The sequence below is a fragment of the Populus trichocarpa genome, chromosome 5 (assembly GCF_000002775.5).
Source record: "Populus trichocarpa isolate Nisqually-1 chromosome 5, P.trichocarpa_v4.1, whole genome shotgun sequence".
NCBI lineage: Eukaryota > Viridiplantae > Streptophyta > Magnoliopsida > Malpighiales > Salicaceae > Populus > Populus trichocarpa.
The window spans coordinates 6,594,056-6,608,845 of NC_037289.2; the positions used below are offsets into that span (position 1 = coordinate 6,594,056).

Here is a 14,790-nt window from a genome sequence, read left to right on the forward strand (position 1 = left end):
ACTCACGTCCTGCTAAACCAAAGAGTGGTGTCAAAAAAAGGCAAAGGGTTTTCACTGGTTCAAGATCACATAATATACGCTCATTCAATTCACAACTGAATGCTTGAGTAGCATCCGACCTCGACATATCTCACTCTATTAGGAAATGTCAAGATGCTGATGGTTGCTATCTATAATATGGATTAAAATAAAATTTTTTAAAAAAACCTAATAAATAAATATCATGGTGGGTGGAAATTTTTAAAATTTAAAATTCAGTCAATCGACTCAACTTATGTTTTATGTTTTATTATTTAAAACTTAATTTATTTTTATATGTTTTTTTTTTCTTACAATTAATTATTATATTTTAATTAATTAATTAAAACTTAAATTATTTGTTGACAGGTTCGGAATTAAAAGCAGCAGCACTCACTTATAGCAGCCCGACCCTGGAGTGAAAATCATAAAAGCAAGTCGAGGGAAGACCCGAAGCTATTATGCAAGAAAGAGCCTTTACTATATTTTTCTCCAGAAAACGAAGTCATACGATGAAGAACAATAATGAGAGGTGAAGAAATGACAGCTATAAATTGCAACTCTTTTTTTTACTAAGATCCAAAAATATTTTCGGTTAACCCATACAAAATCACATGATAAGCACTGGTAACCAAACAGGATTAACACGTGGTTAATGCAAAACACGGATTCAACTGCAAAAACAAACAAACGGAGCATAATAGACTCAATGCAAAGAAATATACACAAGCAAACCATATTTCAAGGGGAAGAAAACCCTAACAAAAAACAATTCCTAAAAAACCATGTACATTTGGAGGAGAAGAAGCTATGAGACACGAATTTACAGAACGGTATTTATATGAAGTGCTTTAAGTAGCGAAGTAGCCATTTGTTTAACTAGCACTTGGCCTCCGGAGCTTTGCCCATCCCTACGTTCCTCGATCAAGTTCTGGAGTTTTTGGGGCAAATCATTCTCCACGATCAACTGCTTTGGACGGGGGTGGTGCTCATACACAGACTGACAAAACAAATTTCAGTGAGCAATTAATATGATCAAACAAGCAAGCACCTGCTTTCAGATGCAGCTTTCAGCACAAAAACAGATGTTAGAATGAATGAAGTGAGGAGCAAATAGAAAAGAGAAGTTTCATGAAAAAAAGGTAAGCTATAGGCTCTTCAATAAAATACCTCATGCATCATTATCGCTAGCCATAAATTTTTATATCACACTTTTAATTGGGATTTCCTATAAAAATTACAATCAAAACACCTACTCAAGTGACAGAGATGGGAAGAAAAGCATAAATATCAAACATGGTGAGAGAGGAGAGACAAAGATGATTTAAAACGAGGTGTTTTGACCATCATTGTGCTAATCATTGGATTTCTACCAACAACGTGTTAGTAATCCAAAAGAATACCTGTGGAAAATGGAGGGTTTATAAACTGGAAAGGAGCCAGCCCTTGGTATACATTAACAAGCACTTCTTAAACAAATCTAAGTGAGATAAACAATGTGTCTACCTAGCAAGAGAAGAGCCATAGCAACAGCAAAATCAACAATTCAAGCAACATTGATCTACATGTTAGAGGTTATTCTTTTGTGCAGTGGTAAAACCAGTGCTTGCAACCACAAGTGTGATGTTCAAATCTTGATGGTTGCCACTAAAATATGAAAAACACACGTAGGGCTACCTCTAATCCTTCTATCAAAGAACCCACTTATTGGAACCATAACCAAATGATGATCTTCTTTTCTGGGCTTGGGTAAATTGACTCCATCCATCTCATCAAGCACAGTATGACTCACAAGCGAATAAATATTTACAAAGACATAAGCGATAGGGGATGGTGAGAGGTTGAAAAATTTCACCTTTATTAGTTTAAGCAGATTAAGACGAGCAATGGCATCCTGATGATCCAGTTTCCCAATGAGCAGAGGTGTCAAGCCATTAACAGCTAACGTCGTATTTATCCGAGATGATTTCCTGCATTCAATAAATACAAATGAAATGCTGCCAAAATGCTGATGATTTGAGCAGTACACATCCCAAAGGATATGCAGCATTCCAGTTTTTCATTCGTAGTTCATTTTTCACAATTTAATAGATCAATAGGTTAACATTTGTGAGTTAAACTTAAGAGTACAGCCTAAATTGTTAATTAAGAAATGAATAGAAAGAATGAAAATTCATACGTTATAATTTTCAAGAATGGCTCCAATATGTGCACAAATTGTTGTTCCGGGCAGCATTGGAAAAACTTCACTAATTTCTGAACTGCGTCCTTTTTTAGCAATGCTTGTTCCACTTTGCGGTTGTCATTGTCATGAGCCAAGCAAACAGCAATAGAGTCCAATGCTGTCACTGACCAAACCGTATCATCCAGCAGGCTCAAGTATACATCCAATCCACCATGAGCCCTCAATTGCTCTCTTGAATTACGTGATGCATGAGCCATGTCACACAGTAGAGGTAATGCATGAGGTTTTAAAGGAGAATCTGACATAATAAAATTCATCAAGTGTGGAATGATTCCATTTTCAGCAGCTTGTTCCTGCCTCCTCTTATTTATCTTGCAGAGGTTAAAAAGTGCATTGAGGACCTTCAAATTATAAAATTCAGAAAAAGAATTGTGAGAATTAGGATACTCGCACTAATTAAAAATCTTGTACCTAATTAAATCCACTGCTAAAGAACTTGTACAACATAAACAATCCTGACCAATTTATCAATGAAACCTAGATAACAAGAGATAAAGATGATCTAAGCAGATTTTGACACAAATTTAAGTTTACATTTCACATGTACACACCCACACTGTTCCCAAATTTCAGATACAGGCAAGATTTTGATAAGTGATACTTTTGGTTACCATAGAATTAAAGCTTTCATTCAGTGCACCTGCCAGTTCCTTTCTTCATAGAGAAAGACAAGAACTTGCAACATGATACTTTTAGCAAGCATAGAATGAAAGTTTCATTGTGATGCAACCTACTACAAGCTTTGGAAATGGGCTCCCTAACACTCAATCTCTAGTTGACTACACACACAAAAGAATAGCAATGTCAGGAACAGGGTTTAGAAAAGAGATGATCCAAGAACCTAGAGAATTTCTTACCAGTAATTTAGTGAAAGACTATTTACCATCACGAGAAAAGACTACTATCAAAATGTCAACAAGTGCGGTAGTAAAATAGAAGTACAAACAAAACTAAAATGGAACGGCAGATAAGGAAAGGTTCATGTAGTAAATCAAAAGGATACAGTAAAGAGCAGCTTGTAGCATAGTCACAAACTGCTTAGATTATAGCAAGAAAGTTGGGAAGGCCAACCTCACTATGAATTTGATCTACAAGAGGCCCGTCTTTGAGTTCAAGATTTGGGATCAGGTACTTAATTGCATCTGCGCGCTGAAGATTCTCTAAGCAGTTCGGGTCAGTTGACAGGTTATTGATACACTCAAGTATCTGGATATCAATAAAGAGCAGCAAAGTGAGACAGCATAAAAAAATCACTCCAACAAGTTTAAGCTTGAAGCTGGTAGAGCACTCTCTTATGCACCTTCAAAAGAATAGGGGGCTCAATTCTGTTGAACATCTGAAAAAGACGACTAAGCAAGCTTTGGCTACACATATAGGATTTTACAGTTGTATCAGCTTGAGAAAACTCCAGCAGAAGGTCTGCCACTTTCTCCAGGTATTCCCTTGCAACCTCTGCATTCATAGTTGATACCATCTGGGAAAGTAACCCAGATGATGTTGCACTCCCAGGTCTAGCATTTAGAACACCCGAACCAGACAGTACACCAGATGCTGTTTGAGATGCAATACCAGATGTGGAAGCAGCGCCTTCATTAGGTGCAAGAGATCCAACCTTCTTACTCACTGTCTTGTGTGAAATTCTAGGAATGGAGTCTAGATTTCCATTCTCTCTTCCACGCCCAGATACCTCTGCAACCATAAGGAGAGAAGTTACTAATATAAGTGTTCCTCAATGGAAATTCATATAGTGGCAGCTCCATAATAATATTGCTGGAAATTCAAATTCTTCTGCAAGCGAGAAACGGGAAGAGATTATCACTAAAAATCCCTAAAATAGACTTCAAAATTTGTGTTGTTAATACCAACAGTGAATGGAGATAAGAGCCATATGCCATTAAAACTTCAAATAACATGAAGTCATTTTGAACAATTCAAATGTTAAAGAAAAGGAGAGAGAGATGAACAAAACCAATTACCTGCAAACTCTGCCATCAGAAACTCTAATCCACCATTTGTTTTCTTCTCAGATGCATGTAATAAAGGCAGTATGCTTTCATGTCTCTCTAACCCTGTGAGGTGACGTGCATACTCCAACTGACCAGAGAAATGCCTAGAGGGGGGTTCCTTCTCCAACAAGCTTAGAAGAGGACGAACTTGCTCTGGCTGGGCAGATATCATAGAAGTAAGACCATTTGATGCACTTTCTATCAACTTTGGAGGCCTGTCAGTAGATGTCCTTTGTGTGGAACCAGTGACTCGCTGCTGCCTAAGGTCAATTTCTGGGCGAGATGGATCACTTTTCCACCGGTCCAAGTTATCTCGCTCTTTAGAAACAGCACCTGAAGGTTCTTTGGTGGCCATGTTTGGAGCTTTTCCTAAAGCTGCTGGATCTGACAACTTGGAAGCAGCTATAGCTTCGATTGTTTCATTGCTAGCCTGAGATCCATCTGTGTCTGTCCCAAAAAATCTGGCATCTGGTTGAATGGCATCCAACCTTTGGGAATGTGAAGTTGAAGCACGTGATGGTTCTTGTGTCCCAAAAGGCAAGGAATGATCAATCATTCCATGTCTAACTTTAAAGACATCAGGCTGATCAGATGCAGAAAGAGCTGTCTCGCTCTGAATGAAAATAGGATGATTGGAATCCAAGGGACCAGATCGTGGTCGTTGAGATAAACCATCTAGTGGAAATCCAGTTCCCACAGATATTGAAGCTAGCCTAGTTGCCTCATTCAAGCTATAAAGCGTGTTGATAAGTCTGAGCAGTATTCCATTTTTTGCAGCTATGCGACAGAAATCATTTCTTGGGGTTGATCTCTGAAGCTTAAAGACCTGCCACATGCCATCGATAGCTAGGTGAACCATGTCCCTGGATGCAAAGTTCTGAATCAGTGTATTTATAAGATGATGTGAAGACCACTCAAAGGAAATTATGTGTCGACTAACAAGCACGCTCCAAAAATTGGCATGACAAAACCATATGCATTTGGAAATTTGTGCAGTCAGTTGTAGAGTTTTTGTACAGTGTCATCCTTGTCTACTAATCAGAGACCAGATATGATTTCAAAGACAATAAATTATTTAGAATGTGATATTGAGCAGCACAAATCAAGCTTTTCTTGGGAAAATGCTTATTATAGAATAGTCGGTACTTCTATTCCAAGGTGGGGTTTGATACAAGAGGAGGGGCATGAATAAAATATAGCTAAGAAATGAATTCTAATGAAATTCACCAGCTTCATACTCATGCATTGTGACATAAAATCCATACCATGCAGCCAAACCGCCTATCTTTCTGCATGCAAAAGCACCATTTCAAACTTTCAAGCAAATACTAATTCTTTTGTCATCTTTAAAGGAAAAAATACCTGGCCTTGCAAAACATAATTTTTCAACTCACACCAGAAAGAAATTACACACCTGTGCTTCGCGTAATCAGCCTCTAGAAAACCCACCAGGATAGGTATTCCTCGGCAAGCAATGAACATTTGCAATGTCAAGGAGCTGGACAAGAAAGCCAACAATGTCAATCCCAATCCCTTTGCTTGTTTAACAAATCAATGCAAGAGGATTATGAAAAGAGAAAATCTCCACCTTGACTGGCATAGCTGCTGCAAGAAATAAGCTGCTTCCATGCGAACTTCACGAGGGCGATCAGGTCCTGCAAAACTCGTAACCACAGGGATCTGGCACATAAAATTGGCAAAAAAAAAGATTGATGAAAGTAATATTCTAACCCAAGCATTTCTGGAAGAAGGGTTAGTACAGAAAAGTAAAAACATAGTGCAAGGCCCAATTAAGGATGGAATGGACCAATCCATTCACAAGCAATACTGAATGCTTGCCTGCAGTAACTCCAAACTTTAGCAAATTACTTCAGACAAGAGAACACAAAATCTCAGAGATATACTTCACTTACCAAGCCAACAAGACAAGCATTTTCCTGGAAATCAGTATTATCTTTCACGATCTGATTTATAAGTTGAAGGATAGAGCATATAACCTGAAAAATAGGAAACAATTTTCTCTTGTATTATAAGCTGCAATGCTCAAAGCAAGCAGCAGCAACAAAATGAAATGCATAGCTATCTGGCTTACACGAGGTTTAGGAACTTCAAGTAATTCCATTAGAGGAAGCAAACCATGCTGGGTAATAAAAACAATTTTCTGCTCGGGGCGCTGGTGAAAGATGCTAATAAGTTTCTGGCATGAAGACGTAATCACATCTTCTGATTCCTCAGGTCTTAATGACCCAACTAACCTGCTAAACTCAACAGCCTACCAAGCAAAAACAATAACCATTACAACCAATCCATGGTGAAAAAAATCAATGAGTATGCTAGAACTAATATTAATGTCATTTTTATTTTAATAATCCACTATGATTAGACAACAGGAATTGATGAGCAAAATTATCTAAAGATTAAATTCGCAAAGGTTTGTGAGTTTCCAACCCACAACAGCATGGTATGCATCAATTGGCTTCACAATGTCACTAAATCATCAGGATGGTCAAACCATTACATGAAAGAGAAATTTTAGAGATTGGAGCCAGTTTATCAATCATCAGATTACAAGTTTGTATAACAGGATGTTTTCTTCTCCATTGGATTTTAAAATACTATCAGATTCTCAAATAATCAAAAAAGGAAAAATAAATAACTGCAAGAATGACAGCCATTTAAGGTTATTATATAACATGAAGAACTACAATAGACTGGTGCAGCTTCATATTTTAAAATACCCATCTTTAACAGGCATCACCCACAATCCGAACAATAAAAAGAGGCAGGTAATGAGCTCACGTCTTCTGTTCATCAATATAAACACTAAAAACAAGTCTGAATTACAATTTTACTGTAGTTCAAATCAAGGAATTGCTTAAAATGCTAAAACATTTGATTACTTGTAGAGGAAAGAGATTTTCTGCCGGCAGTTTGTCTCCAAAATCCTGCCAAGAAAAGCATATGCTGTCAGGAATTATTAAACTAACTGAAGAACAAACAAATTGAGCACTTAAAACATACCAAACCATCAATATCAATCACGCCATCCTTTAGAACACCCATCATTAGGCGAAACAAATCACCACCACCATTAGTTTGTCCCGTTTCACTCTCCATTTGTTTTTGAGCAATAGTCGCTCTCAAAATTGCAGCCAGGTCATTTTTCCCTGCATCAGCCATGATTGCATTCCCTTGGTTCATATGTGATGCTGAGGTAGATGTTGAAGCTTCAGCTGCCCGATCCTCAGGATTTTTATCAAGCGGGTGAAATAAATCATCCAGTGAAGCATCTCTTGGAGTGTCACTAAATTTACTAAGTTCGTTTCCTCCTGAGGTCATTGATGTCTTCACAGCCTTCAATGTCCCAGTTATACAGAAGCGTAAGATAAAACAATTTTTGTATCTAAGCAGGGAAACAAGAAAGAGGGTGAGAGGAGTGAGGAGGAGAGTAAGGTGTAGATTATGTCAATGTTCAAGCTCCCAAGGAAACCTGAATTCAAACTCAGGACAGGCCACCATTTTTTAACACCAAAAAGAAAACAAATGGGACAACAGAAAACCACACTCAAATATACCTGGCTACAACTAAAATATCGCACAACAAATATGATAAACTATAACATGCAAGGCCACATGGTGGCACAGAGAGGTACAGTGCCCACACACTAAGAAGAGACAGGCTATGAAATAAGGCATACATAATGTTAAAAGAGGAATTATCACACATTAACTTTTGTAAGAAATTAAGAATACATAACTATAGCGGAAATACAAAGAGCTCGTTTGGTATAGTGTTTAGGTGCTTTTGTAAGTACTTTTGGGTAGAAAATGCATGTTCATATCATAACCATCCAAAAGCATCAATTTGATGCCCTTTCAAAAGAAAAAAACTTTCAAGCACATTATCTAACACACAATATGAATAGACAGAAGCAGATGTAACATAACCCAAAACAGAAGATCTGTTATCACAAGAAAGGGCCAGAGGGCATAAAAGAACCAGATATCATGGAAATCCAAAAGGTAAAGTTCACATAAAGGTTGAAAGCTAAAATTTAATCAACCACGTTTTTTTCAACTGAGTGGTGATATCAGGGATGGACAATCAAGAATTCTGTTTTGGCCATGTCCAAAAGCCATGAGTTGCAATTAGTACAGTTCCTCTCAATCATTGTGGTGCAGCTTAGTTGCTCCACCAAAAGTCATCACCTTGTTTTACTTCAAGCAATGAAAGCAGAACCAGCTGAAATCCTCAAAATTACATGAAAATATTGAACTGCTCAAGGAACCTACATCCCTAGATCTAGGCATTATTGAGTATATTTAGTTAACATGTTGCCCCAGTATCATGTTCTTTCAAGTTCATATTCATATTTTATTTCTCTTTCTTCACAAAAAGAAATAGTCTACTTGAAAAAAGTTGGACTCTGAATACAAGACATGTCATGCAAAACATTGAAGATAAAATTAAATTGGAAGACCAAATGAAAATATGAATGATAGGGTCAACACCACATCTCTCTCTTTCTCTACTTTGCATGTCATTTTAATCATGTCAAGAATTATCTGCTCATGATGAAATAATGCAGCGTGCACACAACAAACCATGTGAGCCTTTGGGAAGAGAGAGAGATAACATAAATGAATAAATGTGTCCATTATCAATAGCCAAGAAAGCAACAGAAATTAGTTACCTTTCGAAGCCCATTATCTTGATTTCTTGTTGCAAAACCAAATGATCCATTCTCAACACGAGCAGGACTTGTTTTTCCTCCATTCCTTCTTTCAATGTTTTTTCCTCTTGCATCGGGAGATTCCAAGTCATCAATAGTCAGAATCTCATCCTGGTAATGCAAAGGCATCGATCCATGAAGCAAAGGAGAAGCAGCAGCTACTTTATTTGTAGATAGTCTGCCAGGACTAGTTTTTAGAGATGAGTTTTCGTGAATAGCTAGGGTTGGGACTTGATCTGAATGGAGATCATCTTCCAATTTATCAATTCTTTCCTCAACTACATCACCATCTGAAGAAGTATTCTTATCAGACTTACTCACATCCTCAGAATCTGGCAATGATTCTTTCCTAGAGCCCTGAAAACCAAAAGAGAATGTAGTGTCATTGGAACTTTGCCATGGAAAATCAAGTTGTGAATCATTTTGCAAGCAAAATTATTTTCTTCCTCGGCTAAGGATATCGAGAAGAGTTCCCAAGTTAATAATTATCACAATGCTTAGGTCACATGATTCTCACAGCTTTGAAGTCGGCAACAGATGCTTTTGTTCTATCAACAGAATTGATTTGAACAGTCCTCTGGTTATCTCCAGTTAAAATTTCTGCTTCTGCTGAAACATCTTCCTGTATGCTTCTACAAAAAAGAAAAGGCAAGCATGTTTGCGGTAAGATACCACATTGACACCATGGGAGGAAGTCACCTAGTTGCAAACAAAGAACAACAGTTTGATTTATGGTGACATGACAAATGTTTAGTTATGAAGGCATAAAAATACTGGATGCCAGTTCCCAAAAATCACAGCAGAGAAAGTGGCTAGAGCGAACTACTGGTTTATTCCAATGCTCAAATTGAATATTTGATAAGGTACATATAGTCTCACAAACAGGCTTGGGGTTTAAAGCGAACCATATAAACTACCTTGTCCTTGGTTAAGAGAGTGATATGCAGAACTATAAAACTGGCAAGACAAGAAATATTTATGACCCCTAAACAACAGGTGGGCAAAAACAAGTGAGAAGATAAAATCCAACCTTATTGGTCCACTATGACGGAAAGAATTCAAAGCACGTCTAGAATTTAATATCCAAGGATGAGAAAGCAGTGTCTTTGCATCAGGCCGCTGCGTTGCATCCTGAAATATGCAACCAAATATCTCCTTTCATTAATAAATGAACAGAATCTGAAAACAAAAAAACAAATGAAAATGAAAACATATTTCAGGGTCACCAACAGAATAATAATTACAAAGCTGAAAGCTCTAAAAAATGATAAGGCAAAACTGAATCAGGTCTGAAACTAAAATTAGGCAAGCCGGAGTTGGTTGGAGTGAACTAAAGTGGGAATCCAAGAAATTGCTATACTGCCTTACCAGTCATTGTGCTTCTTTCTAGGGATCCCTTTCTAACATTAGGACTTTGGAAGGGAGTTGGCCTATGTATGGGAAGTAGTAATTCCATCCCTTTTTAATTCTGGGCTAGGTCAATGGCAGGCCCAAATTAGTATGCCAAGAACTTTCAAGACTTAAAAATTGGAAACTGAGCAAAACATGAGTCTACATATGAAATTAGCAAGCTAGGAATTAGGCAACTGAAGAGCTGCGAAACTGATCAAGCTAGAGGACTTAATGTGAGCAATGTACCTTCTTGAAGCACTGGCGGAGAAAGTCTGTAATGTCAGGAGATAAGCTATCAGGTATCGGAGGACGATCATCCTAAGAGAGAAAGAGAGCTTTGTCATTATAATGCAGTAAATCATCAAACCATTCTCCGAATATATTCAACTACCTCAAAAGAAATAATAAAAGCACTTCTAACATCAAAGGAGGTTTGCATTCTGGATAATAAGAACCCCAAGCAAAATCTAAATAAGAAACAAGAGATAGCATCAACAATGGAGGCTCCGCTTAGAAAAACCCAATCCGTACTATATCCATGCTTGCTATTTGTAGAAGAAAAGATATGAGGTGAAGTGAACCAAAAAGGTTAACAGGAAACATAGCTCGTCTGAAGAAACTAAGAGTACAAAGAAATACAGCTGATTAAACCTGAACAATACGAAAGAGAGCTGGCATTGGCTGCAAATCATAGTAAGGTGGTACACACGTAAGGAGTTCAATCACAGTGCAGCCAACACTCCAGATGTCAGAAGCAGCACAAACCCCTGACATTTCAATAACCTGACAAATAAACAAGTTTCACATGAACAAGCCCTCCAATACCTCAACAGCTACATCATATGAATACTCATTTCCAACCATGATTTTGCACATAATGGATTAGAACAAATACGAAAAACACATGGCTAATGAAAGCACGCAAGAAATGAGTACCTCTGGGGCCATCCAATATGGCGTTCCAACAACCGAATGAGTATTAACATCAGCTTCAGTTAATTTTGTTGCAACACCAAAATCAGCAAGTTTCACAAGACCCTGAAATAATAAATTAGGTCAAGTAGCTGCTTTAAAGACACCACTGTAAAAGATGTATGAGAAGTACAGGACAAGTAAAAAGAAATTCAAATCTTCAAATACAACACATGAGTGAAAGAGCACGATGATGTCACAGGACATCCATTTACATACGAAATAGTCAAATACGCTCCTAAGCTCTCTTCATTATTATGGAAAGCAGTGGGGTATAAGAATAAAAATGAAACCTCTTAAAAAAAAAAAAATTAAAATGATTACCATAAACAGTCACATCAACAACCATATAACATGTTAATTTCCCTCAATGAAAAGCATGCAACATCCCATGACTTGACATTATATAGCAATGATACACAGCAACTCTGAATTTACAGAAAGGCACAATATATGGGAGTATCAATTTAACATCATTCAATTTTGGATTGAGCTTCTAGTGTATTTGAAATTAGAGTAATTATAGGGTCCTCGTATCTAAATGAAGCATTACTTAAACACCATAAACAGTACAATTACCTCTTTGGTCGTCAATATGTTTGCACCCTTGATATCTCGATGGATAACACCCTGTTCGTGCAAATAAACTAATCCTTCCAGAACCTGCCGTCAAAATAATTTTATAAGCATAAATTAGAAAAGATTAATTCAGAAAGAAACAAATAACTGGAAGAGACGAGCAAAACCTGGGCAATGTAAACAACCACCAAAGACTCTGGAAAAGGCCCAAATTTATTTGGCTTGATAATATTTGCAAGCGAGCCATTCTCCACATACCTACATCAACAACATTATGGAATTTTAAACATAAAAATCTGAAGCAGAGTTTATTTGGAACCTGATTATTCAGTTAGCAGAAAATGTTTGAGCTCACTTACTCAAGGATTATGTGGAGATGAGACTTTGTCTTCAATGATCCAAGATATTTCACAATGTTTTTATGGTTCAAATTCTGCAATGGAAGTAGTACGTTCAAAATAGAATGAGCATGTGCTGAGAATATGCATCCTTCCAGAGGAAACTCATAGTGTCTAATTTAAGAAGTACGAATGCCCAAAGGGCCTCCAATGCTAGAAATTAATGATGGCAAAGATATATAAAGGACATTAGACAGCTACCGTCCCGCCCAAGAAGTTCCTTTGGGTTTGCAACTCGGGTGACAGGGATAGAAAAGGCAATCTTGCTCATCCACCCTTAAACTAAAATGCACTCATTTATATTTGGTAGCGGCTAAGATCTTTATCATTACACGGAAGAATAGCTTGTCATACAAGATATGGAGAAGTAAACCATATAACCGTTCAAAACAATGTAATTACGAAGAAGGCACACAGTTTACTGGGAATAAAACTTCCAATAGATGATGAAGGGAGCGAGATTTTGGGAAGGATGGATGGTAGCGTCCATAATCATTGATACCATAATACTTTCAGCAAATGACTAGACGGTATTTATTTAAAGGTCATCCCAAAGCCTTAATATGCAGAAAATATGCTTTCTTAAATGAATTCTGAAGTCCACAAAAGCACAGTTCAAGTACAGCAAAAGAGAGATGAAATCAGAAAGCAAATAAGGCAGTGCAGAACAAATTCTACCTTCAGTAAATCAATCTCTTGCTGAAGCATCAACACATTACACGGAAGAAATTGTACCCAAAAGAAAAGGACCAAGCTGTTAGCAAACTTACAAGGTAGAGACTGAAAAATTATTGTACAGTAAAACCAGATAAAGAAGCATAAAAGCAACAATTCTTATATTTTAGCACCCATCACCTGCTCTTACAACCAATGAAATATAGGTTGCCAATTAAAAAGTTGTGATGTCAAAGACTACCCAAACCTGATTAAGGACCAATTATAGCAGGGAAATGTCAGGTACCTAACTGATTGTTATCATTTTCCAAGTATAATGAATATACCATGAGCGAGCCTTCAGCAGACACAAGTGCTAAAAGAAAGTCCACATAAGGAATAGAATTGATAGGGAAAAGATTATAACCGTAACCACTACAAAACCATTCTGGTAAGATGCATGCCAGTAGTCAATGCTTCAAATACTTAATTCAACTTGGTCAACCCTTAAACAATCCCAGAAAATGAGTTGGCTTTTCCCAAAGCAAGTCCGTGATAAAATTTCTGGCTTTTCAGGGGTTGGGATAGTGATCATGATCAACAAACCTAATGAACTTAAGACGGTAGCATGAAATCTTTTTTATAATAGTTCACTTCATCATCTTTAATTAGCTAGCAACATTTCAAGATTAAAAGAGTTGTGCCCACACGTGCACACATCTTTAAGAGAAACTTAGAAACAAACCATGATGATATTAAGATCCTCTTGGGCGATATTCTCCAATGAAACTTGTTTGATCGCAACAAAATCTCCATTCTCCAAATCCAACCCTTTAAAGACCCGAGCATACGCTCCTTTTCCAATCTCATCTCCAAGCATCTACACCAAAAAAAAAAAAAAAACACCAGAGTCACTTAAAAATCATGCATTTGCACTTAAATCGATATTGACTAAAGCCAATTAGTTAAGAGACAATCAGGAAACAAAATCAATCAAAATAAAAATAAAAAACACTAAAAATTAAGAAAAAGAAAAGGAATAACTAAAATTAACAAAGTACAAATTAAATTCTCGTTTTTATTTAAATTCCAAATTGATTTCCTTTTCTACTAAATCTCAAGTCATAAACTTGAAATACACCATCAAAAACACTAAAAGAAAAAATAAAATCGAGAAATTCTCTTTTCAACCTCGATTTTCTCAGCAACCAAGCATAAAATTAAAGCCATGACATACATTAATATGGCATGAACAGTAAGGATTATAAGAATCATGGACTACTCACATATTTGTTATCGAGAGTCTTCGATTTATGAAAATGAGATGATGTCGTTTGCCGAGACATCTCTTCTTGTCGAGAATGGGATACACTGTTGTTTAAGAAACCCTAGAGTTTCTCCATTTCGGGAATTCAGAAAAAAAAAAAAACTCTTTTAACCCGCCGGTACCGGTGACAGAAACCTCAGGTCCGGCAACAAAGAGAGAGCGAGAGAGAGACAACGGACGACGGACGTGATATTGTGAGTGTCTGCTTTTCAAATGACGGTATTGACCTTAAAAGAGTGAATGAGGGTAGATTACATTTGGGTCCTGTAAACTTAGTAATATTTACTTTTAGCCCCTGTAGTTTAGATTATTTCAATACTAATGTTGTAGACTATAAGTTAGGAGGAGCTAGTCCCCCATTACTAAACAACTAAAAAGATAACTAAACGAAGCCCCTTTTTTAGATAGTTTTTTTTTATCTAGTTTTCACTCTTTATTTTATGATGATTCTTAAATCCAAGATGTT

At 36.9% G+C, this 14,790-nt stretch overlaps 1 protein-coding gene across 1 annotated transcript; it reads right to left on the minus strand.

Annotated features, from left to right (window-relative positions):
- Positions 1-559: 559 nt before the first annotated feature.
- LOC7486388 (MAP3K epsilon protein kinase 1) lies at positions 560-14,493 on the minus strand. The gene is made up of 24 exons (XM_002307144.4): positions 14,284-14,493; positions 13,743-13,877; positions 13,022-13,042; positions 12,305-12,378; positions 12,113-12,203; positions 11,946-12,029; positions 11,331-11,432; positions 11,046-11,177; positions 10,641-10,712; positions 10,033-10,133; positions 9,520-9,634; positions 8,964-9,359; positions 7,291-7,623; positions 7,170-7,214; positions 6,362-6,541; positions 6,183-6,266; positions 5,858-5,949; positions 5,684-5,767; positions 4,240-5,132; positions 3,564-3,952; positions 3,335-3,469; positions 2,198-2,604; positions 1,874-1,988; positions 560-1,018 (listed from the first exon to the last, which is right to left on the minus strand). The coding sequence occupies exons 1-24, from the start codon at positions 14,341-14,343 to the stop codon at positions 842-844; spliced, it is 4,317 nt and encodes a 1,438-aa protein (XP_002307180.3). The 5' UTR covers positions 14,344-14,493; the 3' UTR covers positions 560-841.
- Between the last annotated feature and the right edge of the window lie 297 nt (positions 14,494-14,790).